This window comes from Bubalus bubalis, chromosome 4 (assembly GCF_019923935.1).
Source record: "Bubalus bubalis isolate 160015118507 breed Murrah chromosome 4, NDDB_SH_1, whole genome shotgun sequence".
Classification (NCBI taxonomy): domain Eukaryota; kingdom Metazoa; phylum Chordata; class Mammalia; order Artiodactyla; family Bovidae; genus Bubalus; species Bubalus bubalis.
The window spans coordinates 146,025,897-146,049,492 of NC_059160.1; the positions used below are offsets into that span (position 1 = coordinate 146,025,897).

The window sequence follows — 23,596 nt, forward strand, 5'->3', positions numbered from 1 at the left end:
GATTGCCAATAACTTCAGGGCTGTCATGGTGACTTCATGTAGTTCCTGACTTTCCTGCCCCTACATCAAGCCTCTGCCCATCTCCTGTGAAGAGTTGATGACCTTCTCAGTCAAGGATCATTCTGGCTTCTACAGTAAGACCTGTCTGACCTCTCCTTCCCACACTCACTGTCTTCCTCTCTCCTGACCCCTGGGGTGGGGCATGAGGGGTCTGCAGCAAGGGCTTGGTACACCTGTCTGTCCCTTTAGTGTTCAGATTATTCCAGAGCACCGAGGGGTCTCTCCAGATGGCATGTCCCTTCCTACTTGCTCTGTATTTGCATTTAGGACAGTAACCTGGGACTGGGAGTTTGTGTCAGGAAATGCCATTCAACCTCCCACCTGTATCAAACACTTGGCTTTGATTCTCCATCCTGCACAGAGAACAGCAGCCCCCTCTCTCCCAGTGTGCCAGCCTGTAGATGCAGTGTTAGAGCAGGGCTCACTGCAGCCTTTGATCAGCGAGCTTGGCCTGTTGAGTGAGGGACACAAATGAGTCACGTGGCAGGATTCTGGCAGCACTCTGCCTGGTCCACTTTGGAGAGAGAGGAGGGCAGGAAGGCAGTGGCCTGGGTACTCTAGTTTTTTTTTCCTTTGGCCATGATGCCATGAAGCTTGTGGGATCTTAGTTGCGCTCTCCCTGCCCTGGGGTCACTGGTGGATTTACATGTGCATACGAGGTGCCCAGATGTGGCTGTGTGGAGCATGCATTGCTTATCACCCCATCCTTGGTTGCACTCTTACAGCACACATCAGTGGGGTCTGAGACAGCAGCCATGCCCTTGTGTGGTGGGAAGGCCCTGTGGGGTGTTGCAGGGGCTGAGATGTTGGGGTTCTTTGTGTCATCCTACTGCTCCTTGAATATCATTTCAGTGAGTCGTCAGAGTCCTCAGGTTGGAATCCTATGAGGTAGAATACATGTTCATGGTCTCCTAGGATGAGTCATGGGCAGGCAGTGGAGAAGGATGTCATCCGTTTATGCATTTGAGCACTTGGCTCCCATGATGTCTCTGCTCCTGCCGGAGAGGGGAGGAGGGTGGAGGGAGGTCCCCCCGCCCATCGCACTGTCCACTGTTATGTGTGCTGGGGGTTGGGGGGCCTGCTGTCCCGCAGCAGGCACTGGTCTCTGGTCCTAACTGGGTCCAGACATGGGTGCCAGGCAGGGGGGGAAGCCTGATGCTGGCACCTCTTATGGTTGGGAGAGTGGGCTGGGGCTCCATGGTGCCCGGGCTTCTGCTGCTGCAGCTCTGTGCTCACAGGCTCTGTCCTTGTGAGGAGGACAAGGAGGGTGCATCAGCACAGGAACAGATCTCTGGTCCCCGTCCCCACCTTCCCATCCCCAAGGAACTCTCATGTGTAGGATTGGCCATGCCGTTCCTCCTCCATCTGCTGGACAGCAATCCCTTTGTGGATTGTAGGCTGGTTCCTTTGCTCATGAGCTGAAGGGCATGGCAGGGTAAAGTGGTGAGAACAGGGTCATGCACAAATCTCCATCCTCACTCCCAGGAAGCTGTGCTGGCAAGACTCAGAGGCTGGGTTCCACTTCTGCTCCATCACTGACCATACCCATGGGCCTCTCTGCCTGTGGTGCTCACTCATCATCCCCAGATATTGAGTTGGCATGAGCATCCACATGCCAGCCCCATGACAGCCATTATGGTCCCCATTCTACAGGAACAGAGATTCTTACTTTGCCAACAAAGGTCCGTCTAGTCAAGGCTATGGTTTTTCCAGTGGTCATGTATGGATATGAGAGTTGGACTGTGAAGAAAGCTGAACGCCAAAGAATTGATGCTTTTGAACTGTGGTGTTGGAGAAGACTCTTGAGAGTCCCTTGGACTGTAAGGAGGTCCAACCAGTCCATCCTAAAGTAGATCAGTCCTGGGTGTTCATTGGAAGCACTGATGTTAAAGCTGAAATGGCAGTACTTTGGCCACCTCATGCGAAGAGTTGACTCATTGGAAAAGACCCTGATGCTGGGAGGGACTGGGGGCAGGAGGAGAAGGGGACGACAGAGGATGAGATGGTTGGATGGCATCACTGACTCGATGGATGAGTCTGAGTGAACTCCGGGAGTTGGTGATGGACAGGGAGGCCTGGCGTGCTGCGATTCATGGGGTCACAAAGAGTTGGACATGACTGAGTGACTGAACTGAACTGAAGGAGTCACCTGACATGCTCCAAGCCACCCAGCTGCTAAGGGGCAGTGCTGGGGGTGACACCCAGGACTCTGACTCCCGGTAGCTGCACTGCTGGGTGCTGACACTGACTCAGTGAACACATCATTTCTCCTCCTGGATAAGCCACTTCTCCTAGGGGAGTAGTTACATAAGCGATGGCTCATCACAGGTAGGCATTAGAGGTGATGCTTTTAAATCCGCAGAATGATGTTTCATGAAATAAGAAAATTGCAAGGAGTATATTCAGTATTATTCTGATTTTGTAAAATGACACACATGCATACACATGTGTGGCAGGAAGCTGTGTTAATGGTACTTATTATATATCTGTTGATACTAATAGGAGACTTAAGTATTTTTTTCTTATTTTTTATAACTTGGGAGCTTCTTCTTTTAATTGAAGTATAGTTGATTTACAGTGTTGTATTTCTGCTGTGGCACCCCACTCCAGTACTCTTGCCTGGAAAATCCCATGGATAGAGGAGCCTGGAGGGCTGCAGTCCATGGGGTCGCTGAGGGTCCGACACGACTGAGTGACTTCACTTTCACTTTTCACTTTCATGCTTTGGAGAAGGAAATGGCAACCCACTCCAGTGTTCTTGCCTGGAGAATTCCAGGGACGGGGGAGCCTGTTGGGCTGCTGTCTATGGGGTTGCACAGAGTCGGACACGACTGAAGTGACTTAGCATATTAGCATTTCTGCTGTATGGCAAAGTGGTTCAGTTATACACACACACACACACACACACATATATATATATATACATTCTTTTTTAAAATATTCTCTTCTATTATGATTTATCATAGGATATTGAATATAGTTCTCTGTGCTGTACAGTAGGATCTTGTCCATCATTCCATATATAATAGCTTATATCTACTAACACCAACCTCCTACTCCATCCCTCCCCCAACCCCCTCCCCCTTGGCAACCACAAATCTGTTCTCTAAGTCTCTGAGTCTTTTCCTGTTTCATAGATAAGTTCATTTGTGTTATATTTTAGACACCACATGTAAGTGATATCATATTGTATTTGTCTTTGTCTGACTTAATTTAAAGTGATAATCTCCAGATCCATTGATGTTGCTGCACGTGGCATTATTTCATTTTCAATGAATGAGTAGTATTCCAGTGTGTGTGTGTGTGTGTGTACACCATATCTTCTTTATCCATTCATCTGTTGATGGACATTTAGATTGTTTCCATGTCTTGGCTATTGCGATTAGTGTTGCTATGAACATAGTGCTGTGCATGTATCTTTTGGGATTATAGTTTTGTCCAGATATATGCCCAGGAGTGAAATGATCACTATATCATGTGGTCATTCTATTTTTAGTTTTCTGAAGACCCTCCATAGTGTTTTCATAGTGGCTGTACCAACTTACATTCCAACCAACAGTGTAGGAGGGCTCCCTTTTCACCACATCCTCTCCACCATTTGTTATTTGTAGACTTTTCATTGATAGGCATTCTGACTATTGTGAGGTGGTACCTCGTTGTAGTTTTGATTTGCATTTCTCTAATAATTAGCAGTGTTGAGCATCTTTTCATGTATGTATTATTTGTATTTCTTCTTTGGAGAAATGTCTGTTTAGGTCTTCTGCCCATTTTTTTTGATAGTTTTTTTTTGTTGTTGAGTTGTATGAGTTGTTTGTATACTTTGAAAATTAAGCCTTTGTCAATCTCATTGTTTACAAATATTTTCTCCTATTCTGTAGGTTGTCTTTTCTTTTTTTTTAATAATATACTTTGCTGTGCAAAAGCTTGTAAGCTTGATTAGGACCCTCCTTTGTTCAAGATTAATTGACAGTAAGTAAGTGGGTTTGTTTCTGGGATCTCGATTCTGTTTCACTGATCTGTGTGTCTTTTTTGTGCCAATACCATGCTGTTATGATTACTGTAGATCTATAATATTGTCTGATGTCTGGGAGAGTTTTGTCTCCTGTTTTGCTCTTTATCTTTAGGATTACTTTGGCAATTCCGGGTCTTTTATGGTTCCATGTAAGTTTAATTTGGATTATTTGTTCTAGTTCTGTGAAAAACATCATAGGTAGTTTAATAAGGATGGCATGGAATCTGTACTTTGCATTGGGTAGTGTGGCCATTTTAACAATATTAATTATTCCAATCCAAGAGCATTTTGTATCTTTCCATTTCTTTGAATCATCTTCAGTTTCCTTTGTTAATGATTTAGAGTTCTCAGCATATAATTATTTCACCTCCTTGGTCAGATTTATTCCTAAGTATTTTATTTTTGGGGGTGTGATTTTGAAAGTTATTGGGTTTTTTTTTAACATTCCCTTTCTGATATTTAATTATTAATGTAAAGAAATGCACCCAGTTTCTGTATGTTAATCTTGTATCTTGCTACCTTACTAAATTCATTTATCAGTTTTAATGGCTTTTGTGTGGAGTCCTAAAGTCTATAGAATCATGTCATCTGCATATAATGACAGTTTTGCCTTCCAATTTGGATATCTTTTATTTATTTTTCTTGTCTTATAACTGTGGATAGGACTTTCAATACTATGTTGAGTGGAAGAGGTGAGAGTGGGCATCCTTATCTTGTTCCAAATTTTAGAAGCAAGGCTATCAGCTTTTCACTGTGGGTTCATCATAAATAGTTTTTTCTATGTAGAGAGAGATTCCCTCTGTACCCACTTTGGTAAGGATGTTTATCATGAGTGGTTTGTCTAATGCTTTTTCTGTATTGAGATGATCATGTGGTTTTTGTCTATTGTTTAAGTGGTGTATCACATTGATTAATATGTATATATGGAACCATCCTTGTGAACTTGGGGTGATGAATCCCATTTGGTTGTAGTATATGATTTTTTATATGTTGCTGGATTCAGCCCATTAATATTTTGTTGAGAATTTTTGCATTTATATTCATCAATGACACCGGCCCATAATTTTATTTTTTGGTGGTGTCTTTTGTGGTTTTGGTATCATAGTGGTGGTTGCTTCATAGAATGTCTTTGGGAGTTTTCCCTCCTCCTCAACTTTTTGGGAAGAGTTTGAGAGGGATCAGTATAGATTCTTCTTTGAATGTTTGGTATAATTTGCCTTGAAGCCATCTGGTCCTGGGCTTTTGTTTGTAGAGAGTTTTAAAATTCTATTTCACCTCTAGTGATTGGTCTTTTTAAATTGTATATTTCTTCTTGATTCAATTTTGGTGGGCTGTATGTTTCTAGATACTTGTCCATTTCTTCTGGGTTATTGAATTTGTTGGCATATAATTGTTCATAGTATTCTCATATGTTTTTTTGTTTTGTTTTTCTGCAATAGTGGTTGTTAGTTTCCTTTTTCATTTCTTTTTTGCTTATTTGAGTTCTCTCTTTTCTTCTTGACGAGGCTGGTCAGAGGTTTGTCAATCTTGTTTACCCTTTCACAGAACTGCCTCTTGGTTTTATTGTTTTCCTTTCTCTCTGTTTTATTTCCTCTCTGATCTTTATTACTCCTCCTTTCTTCTGACTTTAGGTTTTGTTTGTTCTTCTTTTTCTAATTCTTATAAGTGGTAGATTAGTTTGTTTATTTGAGATTTTTCTCATTTTTTTGAGGAAAGCTTATATCACTATGAACTTCCATCTAGAACTGCTTTTGCTGCATCCCACAGATTTTGTATGGTTGTGTTTTCATTGTTTTTTGTCTCAAGATATTTTAAAATGTCCTCCTTGACTTCATCGTTGACCCATTGTTTTTTTAGTAGCATATTGTTTAGTCTCCATGTAATTGTTTTTTCCTCTCTTTTTTTCCTGTGACTGATTTCTGGTTTCCTGCCATTGTGGTCAGAAGAGATGCCTGAGATAACTTCTATATCCTTAAATTTGTTGAGGCTTGTTTTGTGTCCTTTTATGTGGTCAGTCCTAGAGAATGTTCCATATGCACTTGAAAAGAATGTGTATTCTGTGCTTTTTTTGGATGTAATATCCTGATATATCCATTAAGTATGTTTTATTGTATCATTTAGGATATGTGCTGTCTTATTGACTTTTTGTCTAGAAGATCTGTCCATTGACGTGAATGGGGTGTTAAAATCTTCTACCATTTTTGTATTCTTGTCTTTTTTTCCACTTATGTCTGTTACTATTTGTTTTACACATTTAGGAGCTCAGATATTAAGTGCATATATGTTGACAAGTGTAAGCTCCTCTCCTTGTATTGATCCTTTTATCATTATATACTGCCCTTCTTTATAGTCTGTGCTTTAGAGTCTATTTTGTCTGATACAAGTATTGTGACCCCCACTTTCTTTTAATTTCTGTTTTCAAAAAATACCTTTTTGTACCCCCTCACTTTCAATCTCTGTGTGTCCTTTGCCCTGAAGTGGGTCTCTTGTAGGCAGCAAATTGTAGCGCTTGTTTTTTTATCCAGTCTGTCAGTCTGTATTTTTTGACTGGAGCATTTAGTCCATTGACATTTGAATTAATAGATATGTATTTATTGCCATTTAAATCTTGTTTTCCTGTTGATTTTATATTTCTTGCCTATCCCTTTGTTTGTTTGTTTTTCCTTTTGTGGATTGTTGATTTTCTTTTGTATTACACTTACGTTCTCTTCCTTTTAGTTTTTGTGACTCTATTGCATGCTTTTGATTTGTGGTTACCCTTTTTTTCAAGTATATTAACTCTATCCTGTGTTTACTTGCCTTAGACTGATAGTCTTACAGGCTTAAACACATTCTAAGAAATGAAAAAAATCAACATTTCTAACTCTCCTCCCCCACATTTTATGATTTTGATGACCTTTTTTACATCTTCATGGTTATCCTTTTGCTGTTAATTGTGGTTATCATTGCTTCCACAGAAATTTTTTTCTTTTTTAAATCGGTGTACTGTCTTATTTAGGTGATTTGCTTTCCAATTGTGATTTTCTCTTTCCTGTATATTCTTTTTTTAAAAAAATATTTATTTACTTATTTATTTGGCTGCACTGGGACTTAGTTGCAGCATATGGGATCTAGTTCCCTGGCCAGGGATTGAACCCAGGTTCCCTGCTTTGGGAGCATGGAGTCTTAGCAACTGGACCACCAGGGAAGTCCCATCTTTCCTGTATATTCTTACTTCTTTTCTATTTAGAGGAGACTTATTAATATTTCCTTTGGAGTAAGTTTAGTGTTGCTATATTCTTTTAGTTTTTGCTTATCTGAGAAATTTTTTCTTTCTTCTTCTATTCTAAATGATAATATGTTGGGTAGATTGCAGATTTTTTTTCCCTTCAGGACTTTGCATGCATCTTGCCTCTCCCTTCTGGTCTGCAATATTTCTGTAGAAAAATCAAGTGATAGCTTTATGGGGATTCCCTCGTAATTAATTCTATGCTTTTCTCTTACTGCCTTTAGAATCCTCTCTTTAACTTTTTCCATTTTTATTATATCTTTGTATAAGTATGTTTGGGTTTACCTTGTTTGGGACCCTCTGTGCTTCCTATACCTGGATATGTTTCTGTCTTTTGGTTTGCAAGTTTTTAGCCATAATTTCTTCAAGTACATTTTTAATCCCTTTTTTTCTTTCTTCCCCTTCTAGAATCCCAATTATGTATCAGTTGGCATGTCTTATTTTATCTCATAGTTGCTTTATATTGCTTTCATTTTTTTTTAATTTTGCTTTATGTCTACTATCCTTATTGGGTGATTTCCATCATTCTGTCTTCTAGCTCATTTATTTCTTATTCTGCACTGTTTATTCTGCTATTCATTGCCTTTAATTCACTTTCATCTCAGCAAATGAGCTTTATTTTTTTTTGGTTTATCTTTATAGTTTCTAGTTCCTATTTACAGTACTCTGAATTTCTGTCATTCATGCTTTTGAACTGTGGTGTTGGAGAAGACTCTTGAGAGTCCCTTGGACTGCAAGGAGATCCAACTAGTCCATCCTAAAGGAGATCAGTCCTGGGTGTTCATTGGAAGGACTGATGCTGAAGCTGAAACTCCAATACTTTGGCCACCTCATATGAAGAGTTGACTCATTGGAAAAGACCCTGATGCTGGGAGGGATTGGGGGCAGGAGGAGAAGGGGACAACAGAGGATGAGATGGCTGGATGGCATCACTGACTTGATGGCATGAGTCTGACTGAACTCCGGGAGTTGGTGATGGACAGGGAGGCCTGGCGAGCTGTGATTCATGGGGTCGCAAGGAGTCAGACACGACTGAGCAACTGAACTGAACTGAACTGAATTTCTGTCAGTAGCCTTTCTTAATTCATTCAGTATCTCCTTTTTGAAGCCAATGTCTATTAGACTCAAGAGGTCTGTTTCATTGTTTGTTCTTTCAGGTGAATTATCTTGGTCTTAACTGGAAATGTTTCTTCTGCTTCTTCATTTTGCTTATATTTCTCTTTGTGAGTTTAGGAGAAACAATTATCTACTGTGGTCTTAGAGGGCCATTTATATGTGGGAACATCCCTGTGTAGCTTGTGTGGGTTTAATATTTTTGGTGCAAGGGTTGTTTTTAGTAGGGATGCCTGTTGCCTCTTTCCTCAGTGTGTGCTGGCTGTTATCTCCTTGATGGGGATGTGCAGATGTAGCATTTGGTGGCTGGTCATGGGGTTCTCTGTGGCAGTGTGGCTCATACATGCCCCTGGAGCACGCCATGGGAGCAGAGGGAGCCTGCGACCACTTCTGAGCCTGAGAGGTGAAAGCAGTGGCTTGAGACAGCTCCTAAAGCCTGGGGCAAGGTGTTGGGGAGGATAGTAGAGGCATGTGACTGCGCCTGAAGTCTAGGGGTGGAGGGGAGCAATAATGGCAGCTCACACACACCCCTGGAGCTCCTGTAGGTAATGTCCTGCCACCTGAGAGCTCATGTAGGGAAAAAGGCTATAATGGTGAGTTTTGCCCTTGCTCCTGTACACTGCCCATACAGTGGCACCTGGTCTCTAAGGAAGCCCAGGCCTCCTCTGCATAAACCCTCAGATGGGGTCACACCAAACTCTAGCCCCTTTGCTCATAGCCCACTCCAGTCCCCTCCCCAGGTCCGATCTCCAAAGTCCAAGCTTCTGCGCTCAGCCCCTATCCACACTGGTGACCATGTGTCTCAGACTGGGGAGTACAGAGTGATGGTACTGACCGTATGTACAGGTTTCTTTCCATTCTACCTGCTTCAAACCAGTTGCTGTGTTCTCCTCCGAGGCTCCAAAGCTTCCCCTCTGTCCCAGCTGACTTCCCTGCTGGTGAGGGGACTTCCCAGGTGCAGGAAACTTCCCCCTTTAATAGCTTCCTCCGAGGGGCACAGGTCCAGTTCTACTTCCTTCCTCAGTTTTTTTTTTTTTGTCCTTCCCAGTTCCATGAGACTGTCTTGCTCTTTCAGAGGCTGAGAGTCTTCTGCCAACATTTGGTAGATATTCTATGAGAATCATTCCACATGTAGATGTATTTTTGATGTACACGGGAGGAGGTGAGCTTCATGTTACTATTCTATCTCTGATCACCTCTGACTTTTTGCTTTTCTTTTTTTTTTTGGGGGGGGGTAGTTGCTTTTCAAAGTTTTTAGAGTGAAATATTTTATATCCAGGAATAAAAGTTATTTAAAACAAAAAAGCTGGAGTGGTCTAGTGGGAACACTCAGGAGATGGACAACTTTAGGAGCAGGTGAGCTGCCTGTCCTTGGAGATGGACAAGCAGAGATGATGTCCATCTGTCAATGACATGGTTCCAGGACTTCCTGAACAGGCAAGTGGACGGGGGCTGTGTTCTTTGGTGAACTGTGCCAGGCCTGCCCCACAGGTCCCTGAGCCTGTGGGATAAGGCAGTAATCCAATGCACTGCTCCTGTCCTCACACTTGAAAATGCCTGAGAATCAGTGATTCCCCTGAGAATCACTGGGGCGCTCATTCCAACTCTGACTCTGATTCAGGAGGTGGGCCCAAGACTGCATTTTTAATGAGCTCCAAGTGCTGCTAAAGCTTCTTGTCCAAGGCCCTGGAGCACTTTCCCCCTGGATTTGCTCTAGAGGAGTGCCCAGGTATTACAGAGCAAACAAATGATGCCAGGGGTCACGGGAAAGGTAAACAGGGCTGTGAGGATGAGTGACCTGAGCTGAGTGGCATTTCTGAAAGGCCTCTTCAGAGATATAAAAAGATGAGAGTCTGAGTTGCTAAGTTTGAGAACAGGTCACTTCCCACTTTGGCTTTATGGAGAGAGCTCAGTGTTGGAGTACAGCCAGCCAGGATTTGAATCTCAGCTCTGCAGCTCATTAGATGTGTGTCTTCAGGCAGCTTCTCTTGCCTCCCTCTGCTTCAGTTTCTTCATCTGAGGATGGAAATGCCTGCTGGATAAGGCCATGATCAGGATGAAGTAGGATAACATGTCAGGTACCTGGTATTCAGTGGGTCTTTAATGAACACTGGCTTTTCCCAACACCATACACTCGTCTCTTCTTGCAGGTGGATGAGATTTACCACGATGAGTCCCTGGGGGTCCACATAAACATCGCCCTTGTCCGCTTGATCATGGTTGGCTACCGACAGGTAAACCTCTTTGTCAGCAGGCAGGATTGGGAGGGAGATGGGGTGTGAGGCAATAGCATCAGACAAGCTAGGGTGTTGGGAAGGGGGAGCAGTGTCTAGGAAACATTTTATTTCCAGAATCGGAGCCCAGAGACCATGAGATCTCAGTGGCAGAGGCATCTGGGGTTGATAAATGGGACTTACAATTTTCCTCCAGTCAGATAAATGGACAATCCTTGGTCCCTATACCTGGAGGTCCCACTCCTTGAATCAATGGGGAAATTGGGGCTTAGAGAGGCAACAGTGACCAAGATAAGTCCTGTGAGGGTTGGGCCCCAGGCTCTGTTGCTTGTTCTCCCCTATGTGGGAGTGAAAACAGAGTTTTCCTCTAGAGGATACTGTGAAAATTAAGTGACAATGAATGTAGAGAGGAAAGGCTCAGAACAGCACCTGACTGTCGAGGGGTTAGAGATCATCAGTTCTCAGCAGATAGGGGTCCTGACATGGGGCTTGGCATAGGAACGTTCCTGAAGCAGGGTGGGCAGCCAGAATCAGTGACCCTGGGGAAGGCACTGCTCTTGCTTGGGCCTTGGTGTCCCCTGCTGATGGGAGACTCGTTGTGGTCTGTGGGATCTGACCAACCACCCTGCTCTCTGGGCCCACAGTCACTGAGCCTGATTGAGCATGGGAACCCCTCTCGCAGCCTGGAGCAGGTGTGTCGCTGGGCCCACTCTCAGCAGCGCCAGGACCCTGGCCATGCAGAGCACCATGATCACGTTGTCTTCCTCACTCGGCAGGACTTCGGACCCTCAGGTATGCAAGGTACTGTATTTGCCATGGCCAGGTGTGTGCAGCTGCAGGGCAGGGGCTGAGGCTCTCTGGGGCCACCCTAGGAGGACTGGAGAAATTTTTTTCAACAAAAAGATCCTTGGGACTTTGGAGCAGAACCTGGCTGGACAGGTGGGCAAGCTTTGCAGTGGTATCTTAGGGACCAGGGAGAGTGAAGGGTCTTGCTCTGGTCTCTGCTGCTTTGGTTGAAACTGCAGTTGGCTGGGCATCAGGCTCTGGCCCTGTGCTCACTGTCCTGGGACCTGGCTGCTCGAGGGTCTCAGTGACCTTCAAGGTGCTCCTGCCCACACTGTATCCTTCTGTCTTCAGAAGCTGGCCATGGGGAACCTGCAACAGGGCCAGTGTGGACTTCTGGAAGGAAGGCCCTGCCCTCTCTGCTGATCCATGACTCTGCAGCCCAGTGAGCTGAGCTCACTCATCCCCAGAACTCTCCCCACTGTGGAGGGGAGGAAATAGTAGTATATTTGCATCCTCTGTTCCCAGGCTGCTAAAAGGCCTGAGGGATGCATGCAGTGTCTGTGATAGAGGCTGGTTGAGTGCCCTGTGCAAACTCAGGAAGCTTGGATCACCTCCCCCTGCCCCTAGCTTTTCGTAAGGGGAAACCAAGGCCCAGAGTGGCAACAAGGTTTGCCCAGGCCCCACTGCAGAGAGGAGACAGAGCTGAAACTCAGACTGGATCTCCAGGTACCAAGTTGAAGGCTTCTTAGTGTTTTCTGGTCTGGTGCTAGAGGAGGGTCAGCCTGTACCCAAAAGATCTGCTTGTCTGAATCCCTGAAATCCCCAAGGCGAGCTTGTACACACACAGGTTGACACACACATGTACAGACAAATGAGTACTTCTGCCCAGACACATGTGCACACAGACACCCACACATATGTGTGCTCGCATGTGCTGTTGAACACATCCAGACCTCCAGGACAGGCAGGACCCCAGAAACCTCTATACCCCCAGGACCATCTCAGGAAAGGGTTTTGGCAGTTCTGAAGACAGAGAATAGCTGTCTGGTCGTGGCTGGCGGAAAGCCCTGGGTAGGGAGTGTTCTCTGCCATCGCCCCCTCTTCAGAGGTCTTCCCCAGCCCAGGCTGCCCTCCCAGTCAATTACAGGCCCTGGGGAGGTGGGGATGCAGCCCGCTAGATCATAGGCCTCTCACACAAAGCCACTCAGCCAGTGCTGGCCTCACTGTGGCTACCGTGTGCTGACCCCCTGCACTGCCCGTGTCTCCTGAGGCCTACACAGTCATGTCTTCACTCTGCCCATGTCCTCCCCTCCACGTGTCCACCCCCACCTCCCCAGAGTCTCTCACCTCTCCCCCAGCCCCAGCTCTAGGCCCCTCGTAAGTCATGCCCTGGTCCCCTCAACCCCTTCCATTAGACCCATTCCCTGGATGCCACCCAATCATGCCCACACATCCCTCTGAGCTCCTGGAACTCCAGCCCTCCAGGCCCACCCCTAAGTAACCTCCTGACCCTGGTCTGCCTGCGAAACTGTCTGCCCCTCACGGGTGTGGATGTGCTATAGGATGGGGGTGCGGACTGGCACCTGATTCCTCTATTCTCCCCATAGTGTCTAACGCTGCCAGCGGTCACACTGCACAGATGTGTGGAGCTTGTCAACTGACCGACTGGCTGGCTGGAAGGCTGCAGCTTGGAAGCTGGGTGTGTGCAGGCTTGGGCACGCTGCCTTGTTTAGAGGAGGGGCTGAAGCCGCAGGGAGCCACAGGCCAGGAGGGAAGGATGTGCGGGCAGCTTGGCCTAGGTGCCACACTGCAGCTGCATACATACAGGGCGGGACATTGCAAGAATCCTTTTTCCTCCCGGGACCCTCTGGCAGTGACCCGATCCAGACGTGCCTGTGGTAGCTGGCTTAGCACAGACCTCGTTGCGTCCTGCCTCATCTGCCTGTGACCTCTCTCTGCCCTCTCTCCCCATCCCCGGCAGGGTATGCTCCTGTCACTGGCATGTGCCACCCCCTGAGAAGCTGTGCCCTCAACCATGAAGACGGCTTCTCCTCGGCCTTTGTGGTGGCCCACGAGACTGGCCATGTGTAAGTGGCCCCGAGGGGGTGGGCTGTGCCTTAAGCCCCAAGGAGGTCTGTGGGTATGGGAGGTTTTGTCCCAGTTCTGAGTCCTATCCCAGGCTCCCGGGAGATGCCAGAGAAGCTGCCCCGAGTGGGAGGGAGCCCCGGGACCCAGAGAGCAATTCTGGGTCTGCCTTGGGCCCAGCTCCCAAATCCCAGGGCTGTGGGAGACCAGACGTGGCCCTGCCTTTGGCAGCTCAGTGACAGTGTCCCCTCAGAGGCAGCACTGTGCTCTCTGGGTGGCCTCTGTCCAGTCACCCCTCGAGGCCCTCCCTGCTGCTCGCATGTGGAGTGCTGGCCAGAGTCCATCTTAAACAGGTGCATGGAGATCCAGGACTCGGGCCAGGCTGGTGGCTGGCTTACGTGATCCTCAGACCTGGGTTTGGTTTAGAGTGTATTCATTCATTCAGTCAACCACTATTTCTTGAACACCTGTCGTGTGCCAGGCCCTGTTCTACAAATAGGGCTTCCGTGGAGAACGGGACACAAAAGCATGCAAGACGCTATGTGCTGGGAGAAAACAAATAATCCACCATCCAGTGTCCAGCGGTGAGGCACACTGGCACAGTTGTGCCTCCTGGCCTTGCGTGTCCACAAGGCAGAGCTAAGGGACACGCCCCCAGCTTGCCTGTCCCCAGCCAAGGCGTAGAGTGAGGGCCATTTTTTGCAGCTGGAAGGACATGGGAAGGAGTGGGCCAGCTGCGAGGGCAAGCCTGCCACCCACGGTCAGCTGTGCCCCCTCCACATCTGCCTGCCCCCACGGTTTCACCCCAGCCCTGCCCTTCGCTGAGCGGGTGGCACCTCCTCTCTGGGGCCTGCGTTTCCTCAGCTGCAACACAGAGGCTGACACGGGGGAAATCTCCGAGGGCCCTTCCTGCCCTGGCGACCAATACTTCCACATATTCTAGAGCCCGGAGTTTGTCTTCCTGTATGTGGGGGGCACTCTTCACTCACAGAGCCGCTGCCTACAGAGAGACAAGGTCAAGCTTAGAGGCCCACATGTCTGTCTAGTGGTCAAGGCCAGATGCAGATGTCTGGGAATGTGTAAGAATTTAGAACCTTTGGGCTTCGGTGTTACATAGTAACTATAAAGGGCTTCCCAGATGGTGCTAGTGGTAAAGAACATGCCTGCCAATGCAGGAGATGTAAGCGAAGCAGGTTTGATTCCTGGGTTGGGAAGATCCCCTGGAGGAAGGCACAGCAACCCACTCCAGTATTCTTGCCTGGAGCATCCTATGGGCAGAAGAGCCTGGCGGGCTTCAGTCCATGGAGTTGTATAGAATCAGACATGACTGATGCGACTTAGCATGCACACTAACTATAAAGAGCAAACTTTTACATTTAAACTACCATTATGGCAGGTGGGTATCACACACATAGCTCTGTAAGGCCAGGTCTAGAAGAAGCTAAGGAGGCTGGTACACAGGGAGGGCGCTGTAAGCCAAGTCATACTGAACAGAATGAAACTGGTCCTTGCGCACGAGGCCTCAGGTTTGGAGGGAAGACAGTGCATGGTGTGCAAGTTGTTAACCATAGTGCAGGTGGCCCTGCTGTGGGCAGACAGACCCTGGGCAGGGGGGCCAGGAAGAGTGTCCTGGGGCCAGAGTGGGGCTTAAGCTGGTTTCAGACACCTTGAGGATGTTAGGGAGGGTTTGAGGAGGGGGCTGGAGGGCAGAATGAGCTCAGCCTGATTGAGGGGCAATGTGGGGCCTCAGCTTCCATCCAGTGGGGTGGCTCTCCCCACTGCACAGTGGGGAAACTGAGGCCAAAAGGCACAGTCTGAAGCCTGGTGAGGGCAGAGTCTCCAGCCCACCTGCTCGTCTTCCCAGGGGTGGGCTCCCTGGGTGTGACTCAGGACTGCCCTCTCTGCTCCCCCACCTCCAGGCTCGGCATGGAGCATGATGGTCAGGCGAACGGCTGTGCGGATGAGACCAGCCTGGGCAGTGTCATGGCGCCCCTGGTGCAGGCCGCCTTCCACCGCTTCCACTGGTCTCGCTGCAGCAAGCTGGAGCTCAGCCGCTACCTCCCGTAGGTCACCTCCGCCCTCCGCCCTCTGCCTCCCCCATCATCTCCCCTCAGAGCACCATCCCACTCGGGACACACGCTCCAGTCTGGCTTTGCCGGTCAGTTCCTGGGCCTCCAGGAGTGTGGAGGCCCAGGACGAGTGTTGGATTCTAGAGCTCAAGGCCAAGGATGGATGCAGAGTGGATTTGGGTGGGGTAGGTGCCGGCAGACATACTGTCACTAACCTCTGCAGCAATCGGCCGGGGCCCAGCGTACATCCTGCACGGTGGGCTGATTTGTCTTCCTCTCTCAGGGCAGTGAGCCCTCAAACTGTCTGGGAGCCAGCCCTTATTCTGGGCCATGGCGTGAACTCTGTAATGTGGGTGAATGGGCCCTATAAGCAAGCCACGAGCTGCGTGCCTAAGGCTGGTCCTGGTGGCCTTGCCTTGGAGCCCAGACATGGTCATGAGTGGAAGCAGGGGCACCTGTGGGGTGGTCCATTTTCCGAAGCAACCAACACAGAGCAGCAGGCGCGTCCCTGCAGGCCTTCCTAGCTTGGTTCCCGCCCCCTCCTCTGGGAAGGGAGGGATGGGGCCTTCCTGCCCCGCCCGGCTCACTCCCTGCCTCTGCCGGCAGCTCCTATGACTGTCTCCTTGACGACCCCTTTGCGCCTGCCTGGCCCCAGCCCCCCGAGCTGCCTGGCATTGACTACTCAATGGATGAGCAGTGTCGCTTCGACTTTGGCACCGGGTACCACACCTGCTCGGCGGTGAGTTCCCATGGCCTCTGCCAGCTGGGATGCCAGGCCAGCCTCCTGGATCCCAGGCTGGTCATTCATGGAGCCACCATAGGGGACTACAGGATGACCAGGGTCTAGGCCCTGCCACCTTCTGCTATGTCCCCACTGCACCCAGTCCCATGGAGGGGTGGGGAGACAGTGTGTGTGCGGGCTGGAAAATGCCTGGAAGGATGGGGACAGAGTGGAACACAGAGGGTGGGGCACCAATGGGGTCCTGACGGGCCAGGCTGGTCACTGGGGGTTTATCTGCCAGGTGGCCCATGTGTCAGATCAGGTACTAGCTCTGGGCTGGTAGAGAAATAGTTTCTACCCTCTGCTGTCTGGATGTTTGGCAGGATGTTTGGCTTAGACTTCCCACCCTGGTGAAGTTCTCCTGTGTCCCACGTAATCTCTTTCCAGGGGGTCAGTTGCATGCTCCCTCCATCCTCTGCCCTGTGCCTGAGATGATAGATACAAGGGAGCAGAAGCCTGTCCTCCCCTGCAGGACAAGGCAGGGAGAGCCTGGAGCCTGGCAATCAGCTGAGCCCCCCAGGGGAGAATCAAACAGCCACTGAGCAAGGCCCAGGCAGAGGCTCAGAGAAGGGGACATCCCAGGACAAGGGGGATGTCCAAAGGGGTGAGGCCTTGGTGCCTAGAGTACGTCATACCTCCCACATCCAAGAACGTAGCCCCCTCCTCATCTCTGCAGGACCTGAAGGCCCTGTGTGTGGCAATCTTGTGCATGGCCCAGGCAACACTGGAACACCTGGTCTCTGCTTTGAGGATGGAGAAGCAGCTGGGAAATGGGATTTCAATGCCCAGAGGCTGTGTGTGTGTAGGACATGAGTTTGGCTGGCAGGGGATGATAGAGAAAAGGAGATTGAGGCTTCCCTAGACAATGTGAAATATAAGGTTACCAGCCTTATATGAGGAAATGGCAACCCCCTCCAGTATTCCTGCCTGGGAAATCCCATGGACAAAGGAGTCTGGCAGGCTATATAGTCCATGGGATTGCAAGAATTGGACATGACTTAGCGACTAAACCACCACCCCAACCTTATATAAGAGGGAGATGGGAGTCCTGACCTTTTCTGGGTGCTGCAGAGTCTGGGCTAGACTGGCAGCTCCCTCCAAGCCCCCGACAGGCACAGAGCTTAGGGGGCATCAGCAGACCCAGCCTCATCACAGCCTCAAACCCTGGTCCCTGCTCAGCGACAGAGTGGCCTCTGCAAGACAAGAATGGAGGCCTTGGAGGGGAGAGCAGAGGCGTGTGGGCTGTGGCTGGCACCTTCTTCTCGGTGGGGTTGCTGGAGGCCACTGGCACTTGGGGTGGAGTTGAGCTGGTGGACGTGTGGGGCTCTGGTTGGATGGGCCCCTCCTGCCTCCCTGGCAGTGTTTGGCCCAGCACCCACCCACATCCTGCCCCCTCTCTGTCACTGTCGGTTCCCCTGGACAACTTGCCAGAGCTGGAGGCCCAGTCCAGCCCGGTGACCCCGTCCCCCTTGCCGCACAGTTCAGGACCTTCGAGGCCTGCAGGCAGCTGTGGTGCAGCCACCCCGACAACCCGTACTTCTGCAAGACCAAGAAGGGGCCCCCGCTGGATGGGACTGAGTGCGCGCCAGGCAAGGTAACTGTGGGCTGGGGCTGCAGGCGGAGCGCCTTCCTGGGTGCCAGCCCCCAGGGGGACCTGCCCTCTGCCCAGTGTGGATGTGAGTGCATGGTGGCCAGGGCAGGGTGGGAGTGTGGGACAAGAGTGAGCCTTGCGTGCAGGCAGATGGGTGTGGAGTCCTCCTCTCCACTGCCCCTCTCCTCCCTGGGACCACAGTCTTTGGCTTCTACAGAGAGCAGGTTTGGCCTTGTCTCATAGTGCATCAGCGGGCACATTTACTCCCATTTTACAGATGAGGAGACTGAAGCTGAGGCTGGTTAGGGAACTTGTGGAGGTCAAACAGAGGGTGATTAGCGGGGGGCGGGGGGGGGGGCTTGTTCAGGGGTCCCCGGGTCTGAGAGTCTTGAGCTGAGTTCTGAAACCCCTCCTCTGCTCTATCGCTGGCCCTGCCTCTCCCTGCAGCTCTCTGTGGTGACCTTGGGCCATCCTCTGACCAAGCACGTCCCTCTCCTCGGCTTCTTGTGAAGTTAGGAGTCCTGTCAAAGCAAATGAGGGCTCTGGGAAGAAGCAGGGTGCTGCCCCCACCAGCCTGTCCTCTGCCCTTCACCCTTGGCCCTCAGCAGACTCACATCTGTAAATGGTCTGTCCCTTCACAGATGGGTGGAGCTTCTTTTAAAAATCTCTATCCCTACAGAGTCTGACTCAGTCTGGGGGTGAAGCTGAGACATCCGGAGTTTTAAAAGTTCCCGTAGTGACTCTGAGGCTGAGAAACACTGAGTTCTCTCTTGCAAATGGCCTGGACGGCTTTACTGTATTTCTTACCTATGGCCCTACAGGAGGAAGGAAGGGAGTTAACCTGGGCTGACCTCTCCTTTGCGCCTGGCCTTGTGCTGAGGCCTTTGTGAGTGTGGTTGCCTTCAGTTCTGAGAACAGTCCCATTTACCAGGCAAGTACACTGAGGTTCAGCAAGGTTAAGCTCTGCCAAAGCCACACGCAGCTAGTAATGGCCAAGCCAGGATTCAAACCCGGGTTTCTTGGACTTGAGGCATACACCCTCCACTGTGTGGCTGGACCTCCCGGGTAGCTGGCTTCCCTCCTATGAACATACCTGCTTGGAATCCCAGATGGTGATTTCGAGGTCCAGAGCCAAGATCAACTCTAGGTTGTGTGGGAAGATTATGTCTTCTCTCTCTTATCAGCTCTTTGTGCCTCTGGGGGTGGTAAACCAAATAATTGCAGCTCCTGTCATCAATATTCTATCACCTGCTGTTATTGGAGGGCTGTGTGTGAGTGCTCACGACAGCCCTGTGGGCGAGTGCTGTTATCCCCGTTGTCCAGCTGTGGAGTGGGCTCTGGAAGGGATATTCTTTGCTGAGGGTCATTCAGCTCACAGTAGGCACTGGATTCCGTGTGACCCCGAGGCTGGTGCTCTTAGCATTCCTTTCTCTGGGCTCACCCACAGTACCCAGTTGGGTACTTTCTGTGGCGGTGGCTCCAGGGTGACCTCACACCCTCTGCTCCATCCCAGTGGTGCTTCAAAGGTCACTGCATCTGGAAGTCGCCGGAGCAGACTTATGGCCAGGACGGAGGCTGGAGCTCCTGGACCAAGTTCGGGTCGTGTTCACGGTCCTGTGGGGGCGGGGTTCGATCCCGTAGCCGGACCTGTGACAATCCCCCGTGAGTGCACTTGGCTGAGGTGGGCAGGGCAGGGGCCTGAGGGGCTTGGAGGGGGCGGCACTGGGGGGCAGGGCCCAAGAAAGAAGGTCCCCTGCAGGTGGCTACATATTCCAGTGGATGAGGACCCAAAATTGTTGCGGGCACCAAATCACTTCCACCTCGGTCAGACATCTCCCGTTGGGTCTGACATCTGAGAACGGGTCTGAGCCGGTGATTCTTAATATCTCATGTGTAGAGAGTCTGGGTGGGCCCAAGGCTTGGTCAGTTTAACAAGCCCTTCTGTGACCCTGATCTTCCAGCTAAACTTTGAAAAAACACTGTTCACTAGCCATGTTTTAGGAGAATAAATTCCCCAAGTCTGTTTCCTACTACATGAAGCAAAACTTCCTTCACTTTTTCTTATCTCTTTCTAATGTCAAATCCTCTCCTTACCTCCCCGCCCCCACCATTTTTTCAGCATTCTGGGGGCGCAATCTATTTCTCCCTTTTATCCTCTCCATGAGGTTCCCCTCCCTTGGTTTGGTACCTCAGAGCACCAGCTCTTTATGGCCTCTATCTCCCAAGCTGATGCAGCCTGCTTAGAACAGCTTCATGGGAGCTGAGGGCTGGCCCAGTCTGGCCCTGTGGGTCTGCTGGTCCCTGGAACCAGGGATGCAGAACCTCTGTGGGGCAGGGCCAGCCTAGCCCTCACAGCAATGAGAGATGTGATGGGGACCTCAGAACGGCAGGGTCCTAGGATCACAGAGGCTCAGTGGTGGTCATCTTCTCTCCAGCATCTTCAGGAGTAGTCCTTCCTACTCTGCTGTGTGTATACCTCCAGGGATGGGACTCTCAGTGCCTCCCAGAGCAGCCTGTTCCCATGTCAGATGGCTGTACTGACCCTTTACAAGTAGGAGCCAAAGAGAACAGCCTTGTAACTTCAGCCTGTTGGGGGTATGAAAGCTGGGTTAGAGAAAGGGCCAGCGGTACCCACTTTGGATAAACCACCTCCCGGTCATGGCACATAGTTATTCCCTTGATCGAAGCTCCTGTTTATTGAACTGTTCTGAAATAACCATTTTTATTTTATGAGGCTTAAATGAAATATTATGTGTACTCTCCCCAGCACAGTTTAAGCGCTAATGAAGGACGGCCTCTGTTCTAATTACTCCGGGGTACGGACTGCTTTCTCTGCGCCAGGTGGGGTGCTCAGCACTCCTGTGCATAAGCCCATATAACCCCCCAGCACCTCTGTATAGAGTTCCAGGAGCCCCATTCACTTGAATACTTTGTACCCGTAATCTTACCGAATCCTTTTAATTTAATGGGGACGAGAGTACAGATTGCTTAAGGATACCTTTTTAAAATTTATTCTTCACAGACACACAAGGAGGTAGATAAAATAAGAGGTACGTAAGAATACAGAGGTCCCTCCTTGAAAGGGGAAATTAAGGCATAGCGGGACTTGAGTGTAGATTCAGCTAGATCTTTTGACTCCAAACCCAAGTCTCTTTTACCTCTCCTTAGTTTATGGTGATATTAAATGGAAGTGGATGCAAATGAGAGCAGCTGAGTCCTGTGTTGGGGACCTACTGTGTGTCAGGCCTGTGTAGCGGGTGAAAGAATACGCAAAGATGAGTAAGATTGATTTCTCTTCCAGCCCAGCTGGAGCGGTTAGTCTTTCCCTCTTGTCTTCCTCCTCTCCACCCCGTCTCTTGCCCCGTTTCTTTCTTTCATTCTCTCTTCTTCCGATCACAGAAACACTCAAATAGGTGGCATATGCCTGAAGGGACCAAAAGACTCTGAGCTCAGCAGCCCTCACAGTGGGGTTCCCCCCTAACTTCCAAGTTAGTGTGGCCCCTTTTTATGCTCCTCTAAAGGGCTGAGCCACCCAGGTGGCTATGGGAAAGCCTGCCACCCGTCCAGCCTTTCCAGCCAGCACAGTCTCTTTATGCCTGTCCCAGCCCAGCTTACGGAGGCCGCATGTGCTCAGGGCCCATGTTCCAGTACCAGATCTGCAACAGCGAGGAGTGTCCAGGGCCCTACGAGGACTTCCGGGCCCAGCAGTGTGCCAAGCGCAGCTCCTACTACGTCCACCAGAACGCCAAGCACAGCTGGATCCCCTATGAGCCGGACGATGGTGAGTGGGGCCCTGTTCCCTCCACCTCCCGCCCCATGGCCTTGGGCCTCTGCTGGGTCCTTATCTTCCCAGACAGGGCCTTCCTTTCCTGGCCCACCAGTGAAGGTGGAGGGACAGTGGCGGCACCCAAAGGGCATTGCAGTTGGCAGGTTTGCCCTATGCCTTTGTGCAGACCTTTGCACTGTATACATTGGGGGCCCACCATCATCACGAAAATCATCCTGGATTTGAATTCTTATGCTGTTTCCTGGCTGATGCGAGGGCAATGTCTTGAGCAGGGGTCACTTGGCCCAGAAGTACCACTGAGGCTGGCGGCAGTGCTGGTGGTGGGGCGGGTGCTTTCAAACATGTCCTGCCGTGTGCGGAAGGCCCGGGTGCAGGCATTCCTCGCTTTGCATCACCAGAGTCCAGAGAAGCTCAGTGCTATTACCGACCATGTTTTTAGGTTTGTACTGATTGTACTACTGTTTCAGGCGTTAATGAAAATGATTGGAAAGTCAGGTCAATGGGACCTATGGGATCCTCCCACTGAGCCCCTCCAAACTGCCCCTGGACACAGGCCGTGGGACTCATGCAGAGGGTCAGAATTTTGGGGCTAAGCCAGTGCCTGTCTGTTTTGGAGCTTTTTTAGTGGTGTCTCTCGTAGTGGCAGAGGATGAGATGGTTAGATAGCATCACTGACTCAACGGGCGTGAATTTGAGCAAACTGAGAAAGAGTGAAGGACAGGGAAGCCTGGTGTGCTGCAGTCCATGGAGTCTCAAAGAATCAGACATGACTTAGTGATTGAACAACAATAACTCTTGGCAGCAGAGAGAAGCCAGTGAAGGGCTGGGACTCACGCCAGCTTAGTGTCTTCAGGCTGGAAGGACCTTCAGCTGTCCTCTGAATCTCCCTTGCTTGGCCAGCCTCTCCATGGTCCTTCCACAACCTGATGCTCACCCCCTACTACCCAGCCCTCAGCCTCAGGCAGTGCTGATCAGAATGGCCTTTGCTTTCCCTAGCCCAGGGCTTCCTTCTCATAGCCCTGGTTTCAAATCACCATTGCAAGACCCTCCGTTCTTCAGCTCTCATTTAGAACTGAGAGTCTTCAAGTTGGAAGGGACCTCAGAGGGCCTGTGTGTTGCCCGCCAGAGCACAGACCTCTCCGGGACATGCTTGCAGGGAGTGTCTCTTCCCTGCTTAGACTCCCCCTAGTCTGGGGAGCTCACCACCTCCATGCCACTGTTGGCTGGCTTTCAGGGCTGCCTGGAAACCCATTTGCTTGAGGTGTACTGGTCAGGGTCTTGCCTTTGGGAGGGTGAAAGCTCCCTACCCCTCGGCCCCTGGCCCAGGTCCCACTGGAAGTATGGCTGCTCCTGTGTGTGAGATCCAAAATGACACTGGATGTTGGACTCTAGACTCAAGTCCTGAGTTCTGGGACATGATGTCACTGGGCAACAGGGACCTTAGGGTTGAGGAGCCAGGAGCCAGATGGTTCCTGACAAATTTTGCTTTGGAAGCTTTGCAGATCCATCCAGAACCCACACAGGCTGCTGTAACACGGGGTGGAGAAGGGCTGCAAGGTCAATGGGACAGTTGGGACTTAGGGTTTTCCCAGGACTTTTACACAAATTCCAGGAAGTTAGCTAAACCCCAATTTCCCCTTTTCTAAGAAACACAGCAAATGTTTATATGTTCTCCGGAACCTTCTTTTATAGGACATTAATAGCCTAGACAGAGAACATTTGATTGTTAAAACTAGAAAGGACCTCCAGAAAGGACCTCCTTCCTTCCGTCACTGCTGCTCCATTTTGTAAGCCCAAACCCAGACCACTG

At 49.8% G+C, this 23,596-nt stretch overlaps 1 protein-coding gene across 8 annotated transcripts in view; it reads left to right on the plus strand.

Moving 5' to 3' along the window:
* Positions 1 to 23,596, plus strand: part of ADAMTS14 (ADAM metallopeptidase with thrombospondin type 1 motif 14) — a 125,498-nt gene that overhangs the window by 54,080 nt on the left and 47,822 nt on the right. For 5 of the 8 annotated variants that reach the window (XM_044942215.2, XM_044942212.2, XR_006550832.2 and 2 more), the window contains 8 exons: positions 10,604 to 10,687; positions 11,332 to 11,488; positions 13,455 to 13,560; positions 15,478 to 15,621; positions 16,234 to 16,366; positions 17,889 to 18,002; positions 19,513 to 19,661; positions 21,605 to 21,780. In XM_044942215.2, the coding sequence (XP_044798150.2) occupies positions 10,604 to 10,687; positions 11,332 to 11,488; positions 13,455 to 13,560; positions 15,478 to 15,621; positions 16,234 to 16,366; positions 17,889 to 18,002; positions 19,513 to 19,661; positions 21,605 to 21,780 (1,063 nt within the window). The remainder of the gene's footprint in view (positions 1 to 10,603; positions 10,688 to 11,331; positions 11,489 to 13,454; positions 13,561 to 15,477; positions 15,622 to 16,233; positions 16,367 to 17,888; positions 18,003 to 19,512; positions 19,662 to 21,604; positions 21,781 to 23,596) is intronic. The other 3 variants (XM_044942211.2, XM_044942213.2, XM_044942214.2) reach the window with 3 other exon arrangements.